The 25,176-nt window shown below is 30.3% G+C and overlaps 2 protein-coding genes across 2 annotated transcripts in view; both read right to left on the bottom strand.

Moving 5' to 3' along the window:
* Nucleotides 1–14,037, bottom strand: part of LOC108691002 (proton-coupled amino acid transporter-like protein pathetic) — a 14,960-nt gene extending 923 nt beyond the window's left edge. The window contains exons 1-8 of the mRNA XM_018198598.1: nt 13,683–14,037; nt 12,747–13,570; nt 6,599–6,661; nt 4,539–4,628; nt 3,747–4,104; nt 2,073–2,354; nt 1,600–1,778; nt 1,349–1,518 (exon numbers count right to left, since the gene is read on the bottom strand). Coding sequence (XP_018054087.1) covers nt 1,349–1,518; nt 1,600–1,778; nt 2,073–2,354; nt 3,747–4,104; nt 4,539–4,628; nt 6,599–6,654 — 1,135 coding nt within the window. The 5' untranslated portion in view covers nt 6,655–6,661; nt 12,747–13,570; nt 13,683–14,037. The remainder of the gene's footprint in view (nt 1–1,348; nt 1,519–1,599; nt 1,779–2,072; nt 2,355–3,746; nt 4,105–4,538; nt 4,629–6,598; nt 6,662–12,746; nt 13,571–13,682) is intronic.
* A 579-nt stretch (nt 14,038–14,616) lies between these two features.
* Nucleotides 14,617–25,176, bottom strand: part of LOC108691003 — an 81,066-nt gene continuing 70,506 nt past the window's right edge. The window contains exons 6-11 of the mRNA XM_018198599.1: nt 19,687–19,837; nt 19,195–19,401; nt 18,243–18,685; nt 16,596–16,774; nt 16,323–16,504; nt 14,617–15,726 (exon numbers count right to left, since the gene is read on the bottom strand). Coding sequence (XP_018054088.1) covers nt 15,658–15,726; nt 16,323–16,504; nt 16,596–16,774; nt 18,243–18,685; nt 19,195–19,401; nt 19,687–19,837 — 1,231 coding nt within the window. The 3' untranslated portion in view covers nt 14,617–15,657. The remainder of the gene's footprint in view (nt 15,727–16,322; nt 16,505–16,595; nt 16,775–18,242; nt 18,686–19,194; nt 19,402–19,686; nt 19,838–25,176) is intronic.

Here is a 25,176-nt window from a genome sequence, read left to right as displayed (position 1 = left end):
TATATATATATATATATATATATAATACGTATATCACATTACATTTATTGTTGAACGACAAATTATAATATTGCTGTACTATTACATACTGTTTAGAAAGTTTAGTTAGTATTTAGAGGGAAACTTGTATAAGCGAAAAAATCTATCGTAACAATGAGAAATTGACGTACACACGGCCTAAAGTGGGCCAAATCTATTGCACCGAACGAAAGAACTGATCCGAGCCGAATAAAGCAGACGATTCCCTTCTTTCTCGGTACACTTGGTAATAAAAAGGCACGTCACGCGTATACGCACGGGGAGTAAGTGGGTGACACCGATCATTCAATCGGCCTACCGATTGAGTCTGCGACTCGACCTCCTCTCTGTCGAGAATGTGTGATTCATCACAGTTTCTCCATCTCGCAATCATAGAATGTCGCGGCAAAAACGCAACAGGAAAAGGTTACGGGAAAGCGATGTTAACTTTTAGCCTATTGAAAAACACGCCGTCTCTTTAAGTATATCTGATAACTATCTAACCATTTTGCTAGACTTGCAATCCTGATAGATTAGTCTCTCTGATCTCACGTAATATAAATCTCTCGGTACATAAAGAGTGGTATTCATACTTGGAGCTTATATTTAGGACCATCTTAAGTACAATCTTAAGATATCATGAACCAGTCAGAGATATAAGCAGAGAATAAGCTTAAGATATTACTAAGGCAGTCTTAAAATAAGGACAGATTATAAATAAAACCACTCAACATGTGAAAAATATTTGTCCACGATATTAGTTATATCACATTTCAGTTTGAAATGTGCTATAATTTACGTCTCTCAAAGAGTTAAGATTCTAATAAAAAAGAAAAGAAAAGAGAGGGAAAATTTATGGCATAAGAAAGGAAATTCTATCAAATGAATAATATATAATCTGGAAAAATATATAATTACTTCTAAGTCTTTTCAAAAATCATATGTCCTTTCTTTAGAGATCCATTTATGGATACAAAAAAAGACACGAGTGACGATTTGTAAATTTGTGAATCATCTGCTTATACAAGTTGCTTAACAGTTGCTTTCCTGTGTCGAAACTATTTCTATTCTCTGTTTCCAATCAGGTAAAAAATTATTACGTCTGCGACGACCGGTTTTTCGCGTTTAACAACACTCGCTTCGTATAACCGAAATATTTTAAATCCATATTCTTAAAATTATATTAAAATTGTATGTATCGCATTTTTTCATTTGATTTACATTTTAATCATTTGTTTATAACCTAGATTGAATTTGTTTTTATTTATAATTAAGCTGTTCAGATTTAACTACAGCAGCAGCTTCTTGTACGAATAATTTAACATTTTACCTGATAGCATAACAATGCATATTCTCATCACCGTTTCGCCCAAGGCCAGGAACTTATGGTTAAACAAGTGCTTTATGGAATTCCACATGATCTCGAGGGGCACGAAGAGCTGCAGACCGTAAGTAAAGAGAACAGCTAAAGCAATGAGGCCCTTTACCACTTGGGCTGGACTAAAACATTACCACTCATCAGTTTAAAACGCATGTATCAAAATGACATTAAATATTTAACAAAAAGAGATATCTACTCACATTTCATTCGTTGGCAGACTCAACGTGATGCTGGGTTGTACATCTTCGCCGAAGGCGAGGAAACCGAACACTCCCATCATAGCATATAGACTCACGACTATCGTCATCGTGATGTTAAGTACACTAGGACATCCGAGGAAATGATGTGGATATTTCATGTTGTTCGCCACGGGCATCACCTGCGATTACAATGGTACCTGGAAGCGCTCGAGAATGCGAAAGACGCAAGAGAGACCGTGCGATTATTTTTTAAATCATTCGCTTACAAAAGTAACAGTTGCCTTCCTGCATCGAATTAGTTCTATTCTCAGCTGTTATCTTTTCGATCAAATAAAAAACCACCTACTCCTGCGACGACCAGTTACTCGCGTTTAATGTCCCCTTCTGGATTTCCGACCTTATAAAGAAAGGCCAAGGTACCACGATTTAATTCGCGCTTAATAACACTATGGTAATTGATAATGGGAACTTACAACGCCGATACCTTCGATGGCGAATATCACAGTCGCGAAGAAACGGGGTAGCTGCTCCACCGAGGCGAACAGCTTGTTGTTGCTGAACGAATGCAGGTTACTGTTGCTGAAGATGTAGTAGAGCGTGATCGAAAAGCCGGTTATCATGAAGATGTTCGCCAGTGCTGAGAATGGCACCATATATTTTAAATCGCGTACCTGACCGAGCAGCACCAATGCCGGAATCAATGAGTAAATGAATAATTCAATATCTAAGTTCTTGTCGGTATTATAATTCACGATCTGAAAAGAAAACGAGACGCACAGTTGTGACATGGAAGATAGGTTTGGTCTTCGTAACTTTTGGAAGGGCGATGTCTTTTTATATTTATATTTTCTCGCGCAAGTGAAGTCTTCAATTTGTTAAAATTATATAGGTAATATACAGTTATACCTAGATTTTCATTTAAATCTTTAAGAGCTTTAAAAAATCTTTTAGAGACGGCGATGTATGTAAGGAGAACGCACAAGAAAGCACTCGGTCACATGCAAGAAGAGAACAAGTAGAATCATTCCTTCAAAATGCATTGCCTTGACAAAATTTGACGCTTTTCTATATCGTATTGTTTAAATAATTAAACATTTAATACTTTTTATTTTTTGAAATTCCATATCCAAATTTGTGTAAGAATCATATCTCTATTTCTATTATTTAGATTCCAATTAAATTCGATTATATTTTAATATATATAACTTGAGTTATAATTTAAGTAATTTATAATTTATAATTTATAATTTAAGTCATTTAAAGAATAACAATCATATAAATCACAGAGTGTGTCAATCAATTAATGTACATATAAAATAGATAATAATTTTTAAATGTATATGCGATCAATAATTATGTACAAATAACAAAAAACTTCATAGTATTATAAATGATAAGAATTATTATATATGATAAGAACAGAAACTGTAATTTAAGATATCTAACAAGCTACAATAATTATCAATTATTATTATTACATTATCAATATAATTTTTTGTTATTCACTAATTGAATTAAGTTATCTGCTGATTAAAGAATGCAATAATCATCATGTATGAACAAATATTTATTCGATATCGTGAAATCACAAAAATTGCGAAGCATCAGTCAGTTTATCAAATCTTTGTGTACTTTGTATTTATATCACTTACAGAAATACTAACCAATTTATTACTGAAAAAGAACAAATAAATAATTATTTATTTTTTAAAGTATTAAAAATACTAAACAGTGCTTTTAATACTATTTACTTGAAATAAATAAATAATTAATTAGATTTCTATAAGGGATGTACTTATAAAGTTTCTTTGAGCTTTAGTTTGAATGTCAGTTCTCTCCCTTATAAAACGACGATCTAATTAACTCGTTAACATAACTTGTAAACAATTTCGCTAACGTATGGCTAATATTTATGGCAGATGATAAAAAAGGATCAACATGATAAATAAGTGATATAATCATTATGTAAAACAATATTGTACTCATTAGACTCACATTAAGTTATTTAAAATTATAAATGTGCTAAACTTCGGAACTAGTTGTAACAGAATGAGGCAAAAATGTATTAATGAGTTCCGCTAGTCGTGCCAAGTATTCCTTAACATACATAAACGATCTTACTGTCATGAATTATGTAAGATGCATACCTGCTGAAGAGATCTAGAAACAAACACGACATAAACACACGAGCCGCCCACATATGTCGCGCACAGCGCCGTATTCACGAATATCTTGCTGATGTTGGCCCAACGCCTGAGCGGTTTCGGTCCACAAAGAAAGGCCGCGTATGCCGTTTCGGCGTACGTCATTTGCGGCGTCTTAGTACGTCGGCAGAGTATATGAGACGTACGCACCAGTATATGCACGCAATGGGCGCAAATAAAACCGATTATAATTGTACCGATGCCACCAAATACTAGCCCGCCGTTTTTTATCGCGTGTGGCATGGCCAGGATTCCCGTCCCTAGAGAAGATTTCAAGAGATGTGCCAAGGAGCCCAAATCTCTGAAACGCACGGCAAAACAAGTTATGATATCGATACTTTGTTTCTTTGCTAGAAAATGTATGTACCTATTATTAGTTATACATACATTATGTTTATGCGTATCGTTGCGTTGATAAAAAAAGTTAATAGAAGTAAAAAATTAGCATTAGAAATCCAGAGTATTCAAATTTTGAAAACTCCCACAGTTTCTTTTAAATTGAAGCTATAGGAAAGAAAATGAAGTTACGCACTATCTTAATTAAAACATTATTCCAATTCAGAATTTACAAAATGCTAAAAAATTTCTAATTATGAAATGTGTCACTTTACTATCACGCGGCGATACGTTATTAAAGACAGGATGCTGCAATACCCAATATTTTTTTGACAGAATGTGAAAAATACATGTCAACTTAAGGGCCGACAAAAATTCTAGAATTTTAACGAAACTTACGAGGTTGCATGTTGTTTATCACGATGCTCGAATGGATCATATAGTTCATCCTTTTCGTTATACTCGCCGATATTCGGAGCTATTTTCGTGCTAAAATGAAAAAAATAAACTATTATACATACAAAGCATTAAATTTTATTACAACGAGATAACAAAAGAATGCAATAACATATGCACATGGAATTAAGGAGACATTAAAAATAATATATTCATGAATGAAAGGGATGCTATTTTTTTCCTGATTTTTTTATATATTTATATTTTGTTTAATGATTAATATTATTTTAAATAATATTAATCATTAATATATTAAGAATTAATGTTTTCAATAACTTCTACTGCATTATATTTCTCTCTATGTACAAATGATTTAATGTTTAATCATGGATGTAACAGGAATGTATCTAATATTACACCCCATGCATTTTCATGCAAAATGTAAAGAAAAAACTTTAGCTGTGTAAATATTTGTGAAATTTGATATTGATTTTTAAGAAGATAAAAAAAGTTACAAAATTTAAGCGTAAGAAATGACAAAATAAGATTCTAATATTAACAATAAATAAGGAAATGTACGCTGGCAATGAGAATTAAGCGCAGTAATTGGAGCGCAACAAAATTATCAGTGATTTATTAATCGATAAATAACAAACGTTTGGGCATCATCAGTGGATACATTATTTGTACAGGTTACAAAATTTAATTAAATTAAGTCTGGAGTGTTAGCACTTCTGTAGAGAGTTTGCACATAGAGAGAAAATTAAAATGTAAATAAAGTCTGATAAAATATATGTATTATTTATACAATGATATTGAAAATTTACGATATAAAAATAATTCTTGTTTCATTGAAAAGTAAGTCATGTTGTTTACTGTAAATTCTGTATATATCACAATATATCACAATATATATATATAAATCTTAACTGAAATGCACTCTAGATATTGTATTATATTTGTATGTACATAATTTTGGACAGAACACTTTTAGAATTATAAGATTCTTAAGCAAAAATTTTTGTAGTACCGTTTGTCATGTGATAATAACGTTGATCTATCAAGTGATAATAACGTTAACAAGAACTAAATCAATTTCGATTAAAAGTTATAAGGAAAAACATCAAGTTTATGCAATGCACTTCCTATCTCTGTATGAAACACGATACAATCACATTCCATGATGATTAATCTTGATCCAATGATTAGTTTTGCAGACACTGCATATACAGAAGCCGCGTTATCTATATGCGATTGACGTTTATCGTTGAATGACTCTGATCATTAAGAAAGCTTTTGTCGATCATGCACGTCTTTAATTATATTGTTCAATAAAAAAAGAAATACCAAAACAAAATCAATTATTTCCATAGATTTTTGGTTGATGAATACGAATCTGACTTCCAAAATGTTCCATCATGTTACCATTTTGAGAAATTTATTTTTTGCAACTTAAAGTTGCAAAAAGTATTATTTACATTTTGTCATATTATAACTATAATATGTGACATGCTACAGAAGTTTTATTGCAATCAAAATTAAAGATATTGTTAGGTCTCTTAGCCCTCAAGACAGGTTTTTAGTGTCGATTACATATAATAAGATATTCATAGTTAAATGTGGGATTAATCAAAATTAAACATATTGTTAGGTCTCTTAGCCTTCAAGACAGTTCTTTTTATGTCGACTACATATAATGAGATATTCATGGTTAAATGTGGGATCTATTGCGAAAAAATAAATTAATTATTGATGATTTACAAAATATGTAAAAATAGCATTTTTTGCAAATTGAATTGCAAATTTCTCAAAATTGTGACGGAGTAATTTAGAAAATGTATATTTATATTCAACATTTAACAAATAATTGTTCTGATGTTCGAAAAAAGTCATTTTTTATCAAACAGCATTATTTGTATTCTATAGAATTTGATAATATAAATATCAGTAAGATCTTTTGTAATTCATCGATTAGTGAATTACATTTTAATCAATATTTTTATATTTTATCATTTGGTTTATGCAAACAATATAGCATCGAGTATTAATAATGGTGGAAATACCTGCTACTGAATTCTGTCATGGGATTGTCCGACAATTCTTTCTCCGCTCGACCCATGGCGATCCTATGAAAATAATAATATATCATATGAGATTTAGAGAGAAAAAAGAAGGTACACAGGAGAGAGAGAAAGATACAGAAAATATTCTTAAATATATACTACAATTCACTTTTATAAATATTTTGTCAATAATAATTAAATTATAACATAATCCAAAAATAAATGATTACATTATATATTAATTTGTTAATTAAATAAATTAATTTATTAAGTTCAAATTTCATTTCTATCAGCTGCTTTTAATTTTCTTTTCTTTCTTTTAATTTTCATTAATAATACGTTAATGATACGTTGAAAAATCAATATATTTCTAATTAACAATAAAAAAAGTTTTCCGACGCATAGAGTGAGATAAGCGTTATCGTATGCCGTTTGAAAACGGAAGGCTTCCTCCGTATCATATTGTAAATATGAAATGATCAGCTAAACTGCTAAACAAACATTGATTGATCGCGATTTTTTATAATAAATAATAATCCATGTAGCTTTGAAAAGGAAAACAGGCTGTAATAGCAATTTCTTTTATATATTTAATTAATGATATTATCGCAATGACATTATATCGGCCAAGTTCCTTGCACTCGATTTGTCCGCGCAACGTACCAGAAAAAAGTTTAGATAAAGCTGTAATCTGTATTATTAATATTCTTTGATAAAAGAAAATTAAAAGCCAAGTCACGTTTCGGATTAACATCGACTGTGAAAATTAATTACTTTTTTTTGCTCCTAATAGTTGTATGAATTAGTACTAACAAATACTTGAATTACAAAAATTTGCGTATTTCTCTAAATTATTTTTTGATAAGAGATTGACGCGCCACAAAAAATTGAAATTTCGGATATATATATCATATAATTTTTAATTTGCCACTTAAAATTAAAATAACTAAATAAGTAAGAAATCAATAAAAAGATCGAATATCAATTCTCTTTAATCATATGCAAAAATTTGATAAGGCAATAATAAAAATCTGTGAAAAGTTAGTTCAAAGTTTTGATAAATCGCGACATTTAGTTCAAGGCTCAATTATTGTCGATAATCAATTTTATAATATTTATTATTTAAATTTATCGAGATATTTTAATTTATCGACATATTACATATAATAAAAGAGAGTTGAGATTGACGAAAGAAATTTGGATATAAAAAAACGTAGTGGTAAAAAGAGATTTATCGACAAAAGTGATCAGTTGCAGAAAAAAAAGTGATTTGCAATTACGTAAAAAAGAAAGAATGCATTCTTTAATATGCATAATATGTATATACACATCTGACAAATGGACATCGTACGATGCTTTACCTTGACCAATTTTTTTAAAACTTCCTTCGAAGTTAAAAGTTCCTTTTATTCGCCAATAAAAATCAAGCATGTTGTTTCAACGACCGATGATGAAAATTCTTCATGGATTACGACTCGACGGACAACCCGAGATTCACGTAGGAAATTAATGGAAGGTAAAAATTCGAGAGTTGCGCAAGAGACCCCTTGCATTCAAGATTGCAATCAGCCGATAGCGATCAATTCTTAGAGTAAATCCACACAAACTTGCATAGCCATACGCATAAACTTATACATAAAGAAAATTATCCAATCATATTTTACGTTTTATAAAAGAAATGCGATTGGATAATTTTCTTTGTGCATACGTTTTTTATGTATCTATACAAGTTATGTGGATATATTTTTAGGGCTATTATGTACAAAGTTACATAAGCTGCATAAACATAGCATAAGGCCGTTGATCCAATAAACATTTAGCATAAAGATGTTGATAAGATTCTCACTGATCTAAGAGCCTTATATTATGATTATGCAGCTTATAACTTTGTGTGTGATGGCCCTTAATCTACTTTCGCAATTTTAATTAAGCGACAAGAAAATGACTCTATATTACGCGAACGAACGTATTCTGAGTTACGACTGTACGCTATTATTCAAGAAATCAAGCATTATATGATTCTATCTTAAAATGATCTCATTCAGCAGTAACTAACGGATCTGAATGTATAACTATAGATCCTCGGAAGATTCTTGATTGTTTAAGCGAATATATACAACGCATACATGAGGGATTCAAAGTCGTGAAGGACTCGCGCAATTGAAACGTCTCATAAATATTCCACGAAGAGCAAAGAATAATGTCAAGAGGATACGCAAGGACAATTTGTGATTACAATTTGCGAAGGTGGAAATTAACCTTGAAAAAAAATATTAATTACGCTATAATAAAAGATTTAATATTATAATAATATAAAAACCAAGACTCAAATAATTAAAAAATGCTAATACAAGGCTATGAGTCGCAAATCGGATGATAATTAACAATTAAAATTCATCAAAATTTAATACATGTAATCTACAAATATTTCGACTCTTATCGGATCTTTAGTATCGTATATATAATATAAATGCGTAATTAACTATTTTAAAACAGCTTCAATCTTCACCATTTAATATTATTATATTATAATTACAACAAATAAGATTCATATATAAGTAGATATAATTAATTGTGTCTGTAAATTTATTAAAAAACTTTTATTAATATTTTAAAACTATAGAATAATATATATATTTACTAAAGTATAATTAAATTCAATTTAAAAAAAACTAAATCGTATAAAAAAATTTTAGTTGTTTTTATAATATATTTAAAATACTAATTAATAACGATATCAAAAGAAATGGAAGAGATTTCTCTTTACAAAGAAGTATATTTATTTCTACACCATATGAAACATGATATAGGAATTTATTGTTGAAATATTTGCCAGTAATAATTTTTTATAAGTTAATCAATTTTAATAAGTAAATTAATTTTAGCGAAACAGATCGCTACTCAGAATAATCTTATAGATAATAATCTAATAGATAAGCTTTAATAAGGACTAATTCAAGTGGATACAGTTCTTATCATTATTCTTGGCGATTTTGAAAAAATTTTATTAGAGGTATCCGCAATTTGTCATCTTTAATCGTTATAACTTTTATATAATTTACTGCGAACTATAAGTATTTATTGTAAAATTGTATTCTATGTTCAAGAATTGAATATTTAAAGAATATAATTATCATTTTAAATACTCGCTTATAATAGGCAATCGTAATGCAAGTCATTTTATTATTATAAAACATACTATTTTTATTTTTTATAGCAAAAAATTGAAAAGTTTAAAAGTTATTTTTTACAGCAATTTTGTCACGATACTTTGTTACATCATAATCACTTGAAAAAATCTGATATGGCTCACGAAGAACTCAAGTCATGATATAAGAATACAAGATGAAACATTCTCGTGGATATGCAGTAGGAGAATGAATTTTGGACAAAATTTGATGGGTTGTTTCCAATACTGCTATCGCAATTATGCGCAATGCTACAACTTGTATTCTTACATCATAGTGCTGATCATGATATAAGAGTATAAAATATCTATTCCGTTGCACATAATGGCGATAGACTAAATCAGCATAACCAAATCAAATACTTGCTCCAAAAGTTAATGCACTTGGTAACAATCAGGTTCCTTTTTACAATTTCGGACAACGTTTTGATCAAAGAACAGCCGCCATATTCAAGACGATTGTGAATGGAATACCTTATATTTCTATTTGACTAACAGAATCATGGCGCTACCGAGGAAATTGCTTTGTATTTTCATTTCCTAGCTGATTAATAAATATTAATGTATAATTTTGAATCCATCTAATCTTCTCAAATACAAATAATATTGAGTTGTCAGCAGAGGCATGAATGTTTATAATAAAAAGTAATAACGCTGATAATGACTCGAATAAAAAATTTTTTTATGTAAGAAAATTTTTTGTTACATAAAAATATTTCTTTTAAAGATTTGCGTTTCAAAACTATATAAACTATTTAATTCTAATAAAAAAGAACAATTTGTTTCAAAAAATTTCATAGAGAAGTGCATGTCGAACTTTAAATCAATGTTTTAATCACACAACTTAAATTATTATCACTCAAATCTTTCAGTTTAAAATTAAATTCATTCTTCTTTATCCTTATTGTAATATAAACGCATGTGCATTTACTTAAATATTTATAAAAAGTTAATTGCACATAACTATTCTGTTTCTTAGTAAATGTTAGCAGTATTCATAAAAGCTTATCATGATGTGTATATGTAATAGATTTATGTGTGTCACATTACTGTAATGTCGAATTTTAGTAAGAGACTCTAATAAATTTAAAGTCGATTTTTAACAGAACTCTATAATTAGAAATATTTAATTATTTCAGAAAAATTATTAAATTGTACGTTGGAAATATTTAACAATTGGAAAAATTTAATGTGTTTTACGTATTGTAAAAATATATAAATATACAATAAATTATAAAATCGATTATAAAATTATAAATTATATATTCACATAAGATTCTTATTGTAAAATTATAAAACCAATTTTAATAAAATTTTTTTATAAATTTTACAAATGCATTTATAAAATAGATATACATTACGTTTGTAACAATTTTCCTTTACAGAAAAAATGATGAATGAAATGAAATGACAAATATAATGCAAAATTTATTAATTAAATCAATGTCACAAAATTCCAGTAAAAGTGTAACAAAACTTTGCTGCTCATAAAGTGAAAAGTAAACAACAAATAAATGGCAAAACCCGAGAGTAGAATATGCACAGAACAATATAATGCCAAATTAGCAGCAAATGTCGAGCAAAACTTGCTGTTGGATAGCTCGATCATTTGACATACTTTTTTAAATATCCTTAAATAGAACTCTCTTTTATGAATTTTATACATAATTAATTTTAAAAATATTTACGCTTTATATAGATTACGAATGGTTTAAAAAAGTCAATTCATGAGAAAATATATGCAATAAATCTCAGGGTCGAATCTCTCTCTCTCTGAGATCTTTCCAAGTAACACACAGCACTTATAAAGCGTTAACAAAGCGCTAAAAAAGCGCATATAATCACTTCTTTAACGCTTTGTAAGCGCTACTATGCTACTTGAATCGTCAAATATAAAAGTTAACCGCTTTCATGCGGAGCAATACTTTATTTCACACATATACAATTCCAATTATAATATAATTTAATATATTTCCAGATGTATCTCTATTAAATTTAAATTGTGTTATATTATAAAAATGTTGTATTATATTATTATATATTGCAATTGTTATATTAAAAAATATGTTAATTTATTAAATTTATTATAATAACATTGTTATAAACTTTGTATGTATAGTATAAAATAATATTATTTGCCTTTTTCTTATTTTCTGTAAAACTTGTGAAATAATAGGCACAAGATATGGATAATCATTTAAAAGCATTTAAAGCTATTTAAAAATAAGTCAAGGTTTTTAAAGTAATTTATGTAATTATGTATTACATCGAGAAAAGTTAAAAGATGTACGTGAGCCATGCCAACAAAATTTTGTAACTTTTTGTTTGACAAATATTTGCTTAACAGCTCATGAATGCATTTAGATGAATCAACTAATATTTTTTAAAACAGCAATTTGTTTCAGCACACATGAGTCAATGTATAAATAACGTTAATTTACATCACTTTAATTTTTAAAGGCAAAATTTAGGTTACTCATTGACTCATCTAAATATCGCACAATTATTTTACTACTACTTTTTATATTATTTGACAGCACATAAAATGCATTATTACTTAATGTATTATTATATTTAATTTACTATTATTTAATAATATACTCATAACTATAATCAAATAATGTTAATATTCTACGTCACATTTGTTTCGTAACCACGATGGAAGAATGGTTGTGACTATATTTTTGATAGTTTTCAAAAAATTACTTTCGTTTCATGACTTTATAAAATCAGTTGCGGATATTTCAATGTCAGAGTTATCATATTATAGAATGCAGAAGTATTTTGGTTTCTCTGTTTGTAGATACACACTCCTTGCGTAAATGAGTCATTTGTAAGTTAATACTTTCGTCAACAATCTTCGGGTGACAATTTAAATAACAAAGTTTTATATTTTTATAAATTCTCGTACTTTCTCGTACTTACGGTGTACGTAATTTGTGCTGTTAAAATCATACTTACTCTTGCGTATTGAGACGTGGACGAATGAAAATTTATTGCTTGATTTATGAAGAACGTTTATTTCTTTCTCTGACAACGTTGAAGTATACCAGATTCACATTATCACTCGCTCAGATGAAATATCAATCCTCTTGTTTAACTCAATGTTTTACTTTAGTATTTTGGTTTCAATTCTCGTCTATCTAAAGATCTTTATTTTCTCTCCGTCTCTTTCTGTTTTCCTCCTTTTCATGGAGCACGAAGCACTCACGTGAGTTCCGATCGAGCGGGAACTCGATATACTACAGAAGGATTCGTATTGTTTTTTTCTTTCTTAAAGATTACATTTATAATATAATGCGATAATGACTTATCAGCGGATTATTAAAGTTGTTCAGGTTTACAAGATTATCAGAAAAATCCAAATGAATCGCGCAATCCTGTAGTCAACAAATCAAATAAATTCTCCCGTCTGCAAATATACAAAGAGATAATGACGACGATTAAACAGTGACCTGCACTGTGCGTTATCTATATCTTATGCTTTATGGATTTCTCGCCAATCTTGGAAATGTGAAAATAATTCGGAAATCGCACGCTTGCACTGCAAGTTGATGATAAATAGATTTCACTAATTGATGTCGATGGGAATTCGTGCGTAGCTCCACCATGAAAAATTTCGCAGTTTCGAGAATAAATTATTTTTAATAACTCATCTGTGTTGTCCTTGAATTCCACTGGAAATTATTGCCGGCATTTCCGCAATCGTGTAATCAGGGTTTAGTCTCACAGATTAACAGATTTATTAAGGTAATCATCCGAGAGATTGACAACTTTTTTTCCGTCTGAGATCGTTGAGTGGTCGATGAACATAAAACAATGAATAAGTAACCCTCGTCGATTTTGCAAGATGCTGAGCTTTTTCTGAGAAGTGGCAGAGTAATAAGAATAACGAACCGAAATTAACGTGAAATGGTGACAGACCGCACACGACTGGGCAAGTTTCTTAGCGTTAGCCAGGTATATATATGTGTACAGACAGTCAATACATGAGTGACTACCGCGAACACGAGCTTCATCGCTCATGCGAGTACATCAGAAAGGGAGGGAGTAGATAGTGACAGCAGGTAATGTACTCGATTCGACATTACTTTGAAGTGTACACGAGAGTGTGTGTGGCGGGAATTAAAGTCAACGTTTGCTTGCCAATATTATAGGCAAAAAAATTGCTCCATATACCGAATGGTGGGGGTTTGACAACGCTTGTGAAGAGCTAATTGTGAGGAAAATATACAATATTTTTCCACATGTAGATATCTATAATTAATTATTACAATGCTGAAATAATTAAAAATTTAGGTATAGATATATGTTTGAAGATAATTTGGCTAGACTATCAAAATAATTATATTGAAAACTCAAGCATGATGAACAATGCAGTAAAAACTTTTGACATTCTAACAATGAATCTAAGCTTACTTATCTATCGTACTTAATTATTTGGATAATTTAACAAAAATATTTGCAGATCTGTATGTAATTAAATTTTATTATATATATCAGCAAAATCATGTACAATCATAGTACAAAGAAGAGAGGGCGAATAACAGTTTAACTTCTTTATTTTTTTTATTAATGGAATCATTTATCAAGTATGAATCCCGATGGCAATAAAAAAAAATCACCTGATTAGGAGTTACAAAGTTGAAAATATTTGAATTTATATTGTGAAGTTGAAGATAAAATCGAACATATAGAATTTGACACGTACAAAATGTATAATTATAAAATGTATAATTATAATAATTTGAAAATATATATTTATATGATTTACAAAATAATTCTTTCTGATTAATCATTTAAATTCTTTCTGAGATACCTCAATGTTTGCGATTTTTTTGAATAAATAAGAAAATCAGAATTGATAATGACATCCAAAATTATTGATCGAAGCGCTATTTATCGAGCGTATAAACATCGAATTGCTTTCCGCTTTCACGTCTTTCCCTCTACCTAATCCTTGCGATATCGCTTCCGCTTCTCTATCCCATTGCGCGTTTATTCTCGTTCAAGTGCTGATGACTGCGTAATTAATTGATCAATGGCACGGATATAAAGTCGAAGACGCGACGAGCCGCTCGAATCAGATATCGTCGACACCTCCGATTTCTGAAGAATACTACATCATGTAACCGTTGCCTGTGTTTTGTACCCATAGGGACGTTATTCGGCTGTGCGATCAGCTCGATTCGCGCCTCCACATCACGCGCGTTCCCTTTCACCTTATCCTCGTCTCTCTTCGTTCGCAGGTCGCGCGCACTCACCGTCTCTCTCCGTTGTCTTGCAAAAAGATCCCCGGCAGGTCTCCCTTCTCTGGACCGCTTCTGCGCCGCCGGTGTAGTTTCTCATTGTAGGTTGTCGCTCTTGTTCCACATCGCGAACGGCGCAACTCTGCAGTGCCGCGCGTTACGTAAACGCCGGCCAAGGGAAATTGAAGGTGCCCCCTCGAAATGTCGCAAGTGCCACATTCCACTCTTTACGGAAATGAAGGGTCCTTGATACCAGTCAGATATCAATCACGTTGATCAGACATTAGATAAAAATCACAAGACGAGATTGATCGAGATACGTCATTCTTACGATGCTATGCCGGTAACTGAAATGATCTCATAATGAGCGAAACATGAGATATTTCTTTGTGCATAAAATCACAATGCGGGAAAATAAATACAGTCGAAGAACATATATTGTTATAAAGATTTCCCGTGTATTCTATTCGTTCTCATCCTCTTTCGCTTCGTTGCTCTAGAGAATCTGTCCTTCGTTGCTTACTGATTATCTACATCCTCAAGTGACATCACTGCTTTACGTTTTATGTTAGGAAACATAATTTTGCGCTAAGAGTCTCTCAAGCAGTTTGACAGACTATTAATCAACATTCTTCCTGGTTTCCGCTATATTCTCTAACAATTGACCAGGTGCTCTCTATTGCTCCAAAAATCTGTAAAATAATACAAACGCGCATTGTTTTATTTAAAGATTACGGCGTATTAAAATTAAGTTGCTATCTCAGATGAACAATAATAATGTTTATGTACTTATACCCTTATTAGTCGATAATCTACATTAATTAACTATCTTAAAGACTGATTAAATCTTAAAACTAAAATTAGTATTTGATTCGGAAAAATAAAAAAAATTATGTAAGTATTTAAATAAATTTTTTAAGTTTAAAACTTGTAAAAATTAATTTTCAACTAGAAAAAATTCGAAGCAAGACTAATTTTTTTTACAAAATCCAAACTTGCAATAAATTTTCATATATCTATACGGAAACGATGATTGTGATAAGGTATCTAAAGATTTAGCTAGATATAAATCTAATGATTTTGTTTTTATTATCATTAAAATAATTATGTAATATGGTTGTTAAAATATTGAATTTTTTCAGCATTATTCATCATGTTGATAGTCTTATACTGTGAATAATTATTTTAATAAGTCGAACAAAATTATTTTTAGATTCGTATCTGGTTAGATTTTTAGATACTTCTGCAAAATTGTTTTTTTTTTGCGCATTTCTGAGAAAAGTCGCACCAAGATCATTAGCCACACGATGAAAATAGCAATGTTCTTTGCGAACATCGTCCTCGTGGCTTCCGCCCACTTAGTCGATGTCTCGATTAGTATGGGTATCAGCAGCATGATCGTTGACATGCCCAAGGCGGAGAACAGGCCCAACAAAGGTACCATTTGGGGCACGGCGATGGCCACCAGCGCTACGGGAGAAAGAAGGACAAGGACGAGTTATTCCTACTAATTACAATCGACATTCGTAACATTAAATGCTTATAATCGTGGTACGCTTACTGGTGAGGATTACACCGCCTAATCGAAGCAAGCTTTCATAAAATCGATGTTGCAGTGAACTCTTAGTAGCGATTCTCGAGTAGATCATAGGCCATAGCACATTGATTGGCACGTAGTATGTCAAACCGAAAGTAAACAGGACTGACAAGGAAATAGCTATCTTGACTACTTGGGACAGGCTGCAAAGAGTAACGAACGATAAAATGAATGAAGCCATGAATTGCAATTTTGAAATTAATACAAATCTATTGTAAGATTTATTATGCACTGAAAAAAATGTTTGGTTGAAAATGGACAAACCAGAAAATTCTGATTATATCAATCAGAATTTCAGTTATCTCGATTAAAATTTTTTGATTAAATCTAAAATTTTAGTCGAGATAACGGAATTTGATTTTTATTGATATAATCAGAATTTTCTGATTTTTTTCAGTAGGAAAATAAATTTTTTAATACAATAATAACATTTCTCTCTCTTATACGCGATTATATAAAGAAATCTATTATTATATAAAGAAATCTAATTCATGCTCAAAAGATAGAAGTATAATGTTATACGTTTATAATGATGATAAAAAAACGGTTATTATCTATCAGGAAACGTTGTATCATTATTATTTGAATTTTAAAATACTACAGCAGTATTATAGGAATGTATATGTATACATTACAATTATTAATCTACATATAATCATCGATCTGTAAAATTCAATCGTAAAGAAAAAAATTTCATAACAAATTATAAGATAAGCTACGTCACCGAATACGTGTCAATAGTTATATAGAACGTTATGTAATTATAGATAAGCGATTTAATAATTCACGCAAAAAAACTGTATTCTGTGATATTTCAACTGAAGTTGACTTCAAACTAATTTTAAATCCGAGTCAGACCTGAGTCCTTCGTGTTTACGTATCAAACTGACCCTCACAATTGTACATTGCGTATTTCTTTTTTACGGTCTGCTAACTCGTTTCGCTTTTGTTAAGTTTAAGTTATTCGAAGGTCTCGTTGCCTTGTAATTCTTACGAGAAATACAGTATATACAAAGTAAATCATAAATACTGAATACGTAAAGAATCATACATTCACGTAAATGTTAAGCACATCCTGTTCTGTGATCACCGACCACGCGATGTCAATTATACAGCTGCCATTTAAAACAGACAGCCGACATATTTACCATTTGTCGCACGTTAATGCACAGTTTAATTGCCTTTGATAACGATTTGTTTGCAATTCCTGGCAAATAACAAATTTTTATTTGCACAAAAAGCTGATGTAATTTCTTCAAATATTTCATTTGTGAATGGCCTATAAAGCTAGCAGTTTCTCCTCCAAATCTAATTAATTATAATTGGTGGAAAGAGAAAAGGAATGAGCTTTTGGTAACGATTTGTTTACAATTCCTGGCAAATAATAAATTTTATTTGCACAAAAACTGACATAATTTCTTCAAATATTTTGTTTGCAAATGATCTGTAAAGCTAGCAGTTTTTCCACTAAATATAATTAGTCGAAAGAGAAAGGGAAAGAAAAGGAGAAACATGTCAATATATATATATATATATTCAACGTTAAAGTATTAATTAAATCTGGACTGGATGGTACGAGTGTTTTGCAAGACAGAAAAAAAATCCACTTACGTCTCCTCCATTGGTAAGTTCTTGATAACGGTGTCGTAAGCTTCTGGGTACTTGTTGTAGCCCAGGAAGCCGAAAGTTAGGTATATAACAATGTTCAGCAAGGTACTGGCAATAATTATACGTGACATATGAGTAGGATGCCTCATCGTGTTCTCCAGCGGTAGATACAGGGTCATATTGTGCAAAGCAAACAGGAAAATGGCGCAATACATGGGCACAGGTAGGACTTCCGTCACAACGTCGAGTCTACGAGGATCGGGAATATCGTCCAGGAAATAATAGAACGCGGTGCAAACTCCAAGGAACAGGAAGAAAGTGCCGATAATGGAGAACGGTGCTAGATATTTCAGGTTCGGCACGAAGCCCAAGATGCAGGTAAAGGGAAAGAAGATGATGATATAAACACGCGAGTTCATCTGAATATTCGCGAAAAATTCTATCACCTGAAAATGTCGCCAGCATGAATTATCTAACTCTAATTTGTTGTTTCTAAATAAAGAGATATTGAAGATTATATCAAACCGAGAGCTTTATCGTAAAAAATAAAAATAATCGCAGTTTGTTATAGATATCGATTTCCCGCAATTTTACCTTATCTTCCTGTTTGTTTTAATATCTGCTACTTTTACAACAATAAAAAAAATATGAGACGCAAATAAGATGGAATGTGAGTCAAGTTTTAATAAAATCCTTCAAATCTTTGCGATCGATATTTCCTTAATTAAAACATGAAGTTATAATTTCCGGATACAAGCCGAGATGCGAAGGACTTTCCATAAGAAAAAGAGTCGAGACTGCGGTTTCGTCAAACGAATTGATCGTTAAAATTAAGGTCGGGTTGTTGTTCCGGATTGTATCCTACGTAAAAGGATTTTTATACGTAAGACTCGCCAAACGAACGTCACGATGCCGCTTTATCGTTCGACTTCCGGCATAAGACGTTGTGTCATACCTGTTGGAACGATGTGGCCACGTATAAGATGTATATCACTGCGGCCTGAAAGTGCACGAAGCAAATGAGCACGTTGGTAACTACACTGAATAGCCTGGCGTACTTTCGAATCCTCTCCGGACCTGATTGGAAGGAGAACTGCGCCGTTTCGGCGAAACCCAGCATGGGCACGCGATTACGTCTGCATAACATCTGGGAGCACTGCACCTGCACACCAGAAAGGAGACAGAGAAAGAGAGAAAAAGAAACTTTGCCTGCATTCAGATGCATTTCGCGCGACGGAACCTTTTCTTTTTCTCTATATTTAATAGCTTATCTCATCAGCGGCGCCAATTCGCAAACAATTGGGTTATCGCGATACTACATAAGGGCAAGTATCGTAAACAAGAGGATCTGCCTCTCTCTTTAGCGTTTCTCGTTAATTGTTTTTGAAATACTATAACGATAACATTCAAGATGAAAAAAATCATCGCTTTCCACGTTCTCACGTACGATAAGGACGGCCATGTGAATGCACAGTGTGCCAATGACGATGCCGCAGACGATAGACATCATATAGCCGGTCCTTCTGAAGGCGTGCGGTAAGAAGAGTATACCGGTACCGATCGCGCACTTCAGCAGGTGCATGAATACGGCAAAATCTCTGCAAAAATTTTATCACAAATAATGTAAGTGTGTCCTTCCAATATGTTTGTTTATCAATATCTTTGTACATAATTGAAATCGTAATAAATAAGATAATATTTAATCTCGTTAATCTTTATTAATTTTTTGCGATAAACACAATATTATGTAATTTATTGTATATGGCAAATATTTGATATAATATTATGATATAATTGATGATGATGATGATATAAAACCCTAAACACAATGCGAAGGTATAGCGATAGCAATAGAAATAACACAACTTCAAGAAGATCAGAAACTGTATATTCCAGTATATCTGATTTCTGATATGTTGAAATCGTGTTATTTCTATCTCTATTTCTTCGCATTGTATCTGGGACTTAATATGTATTTTTATTATAGAACTTCACTATAAGTTCTATAGTTTTAATGTATTATGCCCAATTTCTTCAGATCCAAGAGATATCTCCTAGAGTACAATGGAGATATCTTTTGGATAAAGTTATCCAGGAGATATCTCCATTGTACTCTACAACTTATCTGAAAGAAGAAATTGAGTATCAGTTATCTTGAAATTTTATAACTTTTTTTTAACTTAATGAAAAGTTTTGGCAATAAGAAGGAGAACGATATGGCAACGAATGTTTCGAAAATTTTTTAATAATAATTATATACTATATATATTACTTCCATAATTTTTTGCAGTAATGTTGTCACGAGTGCAACTTTAGACTTTTAATATTTTATTTATAAATTTTCAAAAGTTTATAAACATCAATTCTTGTCTTGAAATAACTGAATAATCACTATGTCCATGAACAGGAAATGTATATAGGCCGTCATATGATGTTAAGTCATTGTTTGAATGATATAAGAAGATTTAAGAGCGTGTGTGTCTAAGAACAGCTTAATTGTTATAATATAGAATTAGCTGATACCTCTTATCAGCTTACACATTTATCAAAAAATTACACAGACCTACGAAATTGAGGGTGTTAAAAGATATTTAAGAAGTACAATAGGAGTTTTTTCCATGTAATTTTGTACATTGAATTTGAATTTAACTGCGGAATTGGAATGGCCTAGCAATTGAAAGTTTTTAAAATATTTAAGGTTAAAATATCTAGAAATTGCTTACTTTGAATTCCAAAAAAGATACAAATTATTTAAAAAATTATATTTTTACCTATTTTTACCCAAATTTATATTTTTCCTGGTAAAAATTTTCACAAATTGGTCTGGTCAAATTAGGCGTGGCGCAATTGCTATGCAATGGTTCATTGAACTTTTATGCGACATAAACCTTGGGTGCTTTCATAATGACAAGCACTCACTGAGCGCTTTCATTTGATTCCATTAGATTTTAAAATGTAGACCAGTGTACAAAATTACGTAGGAAATCATTCTTATTTCTCAAACATCTAAACTTCACAGGCCTATGTTATATTATAAATTATGTTTTATTATAATTTATTATAATTTTGAGATAAATCCATTTTATATATACTAAATTGCGCACAACTCATGCAGTGTAACAACACATGCAGAAAAAATATAATTAATAACAATTTCAACGCTTTAAATTGTAATAAGAGTTTTTTAACTTTTTTAACAGATTTAATTCATCACGAATTATTAGTTTAGTTTAACGTACAAAATACCCCAATCAACGTCCATTAAAAGTAACATCAACATTACAATTTTGCACTCAATAAATACATGCACAAAAAGAATGAATTTTGTTAAAGTAGGTATCTAAAAATTAAACTAAATATATAAATAAAAAAATAATTTTGTTGAACTATCAAAATAATTATGTAGGACAGGGACCAAAGTTGCGATTCATTAGTATGTTGCAAATAAATTTTTGGTGGGTCGCGAAAAATTTTAAAATTTTAAATTACATTTTATTATATTAAGATGTTACTGTCCTTTCGTGACTTCATATATGTATGAAATTGGTTTTTTTCATGGTAGGAATTAAAAATAAATTGCAAAATAAGTTATATTTATCAATTTCCTTGCGATTGAAAATGACTTGTATCAATGTCAATATTAAGACTATTATTAATAGAGATAGGAAACAAGTGTACTTTTCATACATCTAAAAAATATATCAACAAAAGTGTATTTAATAAAAAAATAAAAAAAGAGAGCTAAAATTAAGTATAAATAAATAAATTCCCCTCTTTCCATTTTTCTATATCCACTATAGCTAGGTAGATCACAGGATTTGCTATTTTAAAAAGTGGATTGTGATTCACAAAAGTTTGGAAAAACTTGATGTAGGATGTTTCAAATCGTTAGAATATAAAATTATTTGTAATATTATTCATCACACTTGAAATTTTTACGTATTTATTTTGATAGTCCAACAAAATTATTTTCAGATTGTATCTAATTAAATTTTATCGTTCTTTCCCTGTGATACTAATCATAGTCATACAATTGTTGTTGAATATAAAATTATAAATAATGGTATGTTATTTTTAGTTGATATCGACTGAGATATGTCTTGAGAAAGTTCTTAATTGATGGCAATCAAGGGAAAGATACAAAACGTACGAGGTCAGAGGTCGTCCAGGTGGACGATTGGCAAAGGGATCATACTCGTCCTCCTCGATCTGTCGTTCAGCTTGAACATTCTCTGCGTTTCGTCTTATTGGGATATAGGATCTATCGTTATCGAGAACGTAAATATGATGAATTGGAATTAAGTTTAAGAGAAAATGTCTTACTTATCGATTATATCGCGCGTTGTCTGGAACTCCGCAAGATTTATCGCCATTCCTGGATTTCTTTGATAATTTTATAGTCATTCGGATCTCCCGTGGGTCTTCTCGATTCCGTACGACGCTTCCGTTATTATCCGTAGATTATGATAAACCACCTATTAACCTGCTTGCGTGGCGTTCAATGACGATAATGCCTTTCCGTAAACTCGTTTAACAGAAATGACATTTACGGTAGGAGAACATTCGAGTGCAACTTGATAGAAAATGCGAAACGGTTTCAAAACGCAGCAATTTCAAAACGTGATTAAACCACACGGGCAATTACGTCGTAACTTTCATTGACATTTACATCCGTAGTACGAAGTCGTCTCGAATTATCGATTTAAATCGCCTGTATCCTGCGAAACTAGAAAGGAAGAAACCGAGAGCTTTTAAAATAAAATATCAAAGTGCTTTCTTGATTTATTAAATTTAAAGAGACAGGAAAGTTAGATTACTCAAAATCTTTGACAATTTTTTATGACAAATTAAATAGATCAAGTTTTGAACGATATTTATACAATTAACACATAAAAACCAAAAATTATTTTATTGACAAATAATTATATATATAATAAACAGAATTTATATAAAAGTTATTTATAAAAATAAAAAAGTTATTTATATAAATTTTTTTTTCGAGATTATCATTTTGCAATATCTCAGCTTTCATGTAGTTCATGGTGAATTTTAACTATGATAAAATTTTTGTAAAATAGAGCAAATAAAATTTATTGCAGGTTTTATTAACGAATTAAAGAATTCAATATTTTTATCTTTTTATACTAAATTATCTTTTTATACTAAAAATTCAATTCTCAAAATAAAATGATTGTCCGTGATTCATTTTATAGCGACGAACCTTTTGAAGATTTCTAGTCATCATCGGATCGGTAAGATATTGTTGCAAAACGATGACCTCGAAAAAGAAACGGAATATATATACAGTGTGTCCGGAAAACAGAGTTCAACATTTACAAAATAGATAGTTATGATACTAACATACAAAATTGTTTATATCTCAGAAACGGAAAATTTTCGATCTATGTCTATTAAAGGATTTGTTATTCACTAGTGTATACTATTTACCTTATAAATGTTGGATCTTTTTCTCGAATATCCTACATATACATACGTGTATGTGTGCGCGCGCATGTGTGTCGTATTATATAGTATTTATCAATAACAAATATATTTTTTTACTTTATATATTGTATAAATATCATTCCAAATTTTATTTTTGTACATTTATTTAGATCGTCATAAAAAATTATCAAAAAATTCGAGCAATTTATTCCTCTAGTCCTTAAATCACTTTCAGGTATTAAATATTTTTTAACATAAAAATTCTCGACATTATACATTCTCTTTCAAATAATTGCAGGAATGTGTTCAGGAACTACGTATTCTCTCGAAATAGTACAAAATATCTATTACATGTTAAGCAATCTATATTATACTCGTTGTTTAACATGATAGAAATGTGTGTCACATATGTTATTTTTTTACTGCAAAATATAACTATTTTTACTGTACATATAACAATCTTTAAAGAAGTAATTTTTTTCGTGTAGGTTACATAATATTTTCTTAGTAATCGGTGAACTTGAAATATTTTACCAACCAAGGAAAACGTGATATTGGAACTGAATGCATAATTATTACCATTTTCCATTTACGTTGTATTCGAGGAGCGTGCTATCAGCGTGCCATTGTCGTCTTTATCGTTCATTACAGACAGAACAAGAACAGAACGCAATAACGCTGATAGCACCTCCCGAATGCATAAAAATTTATTACATTGTCGTTGGATAGATACAATATATGATAAAAAAAACTGCGCAGTAATAATATAATAACACTGTATATCGTTAAAAATTCTACAATTTAGCTTCAGGACGTAAAGTCATTACTCGAAAATAACAAAAAGTTTAAAGGTGAAGTAATTTGTTTTGTAAAATTATTGAAATTTTTAATTAAGGAGTTCTAAATGACAGAACATATTCTTTATCATTTGTGCAATTATATAAATGCAGAAATGAATTGTCTCAATTTCTGTTGGTAACTCAATAAAATATGTGAAAATTGGCTCTAGAAAAAGCTTCTTCATCGACATTTCTCTTTACCAGAAATTTACTTCGATCAAATATATTCTTTGATAAGTTAATAGAAATGAGCAAGTTTTGTGAAACAGTAAAATGGAAATCTTTCATATTTATCGCAAATTAATTTCCTATGAAAGTGGTACAATAATTGAATTGATCTTATGGTAACAGTAGATCACATTTTATACAATATAAAATAATTCTAAATTAATTATGGAAAAAAATACATTTATTTGTAGTCACACCTAAAACTTCCTTCTAAAACTTATATTTTGACACATGTCTGAAGAATTTATTACAGATTAATAAGGAATATTAAGAACAATATTAAATAAAATTCAGTTATGTTGTGAAGCCCACTATTTAATAAGATCTTCAATTATTTTTATACTAAAATAATATTATAAAATCTCTATTACATTTCATCATCTCATTATATTGAAAGATTTTAGTAATATTCTCATATTTGAATG

Source organism: Atta colombica, unplaced genomic scaffold (assembly GCF_001594045.1).
Source record: "Atta colombica isolate Treedump-2 unplaced genomic scaffold, Acol1.0 scaffold38, whole genome shotgun sequence".
Lineage (NCBI taxonomy): Eukaryota > Metazoa > Arthropoda > Insecta > Hymenoptera > Formicidae > Atta > Atta colombica.
This window is presented reverse-complemented; position numbering and strand designations above follow the sequence as displayed.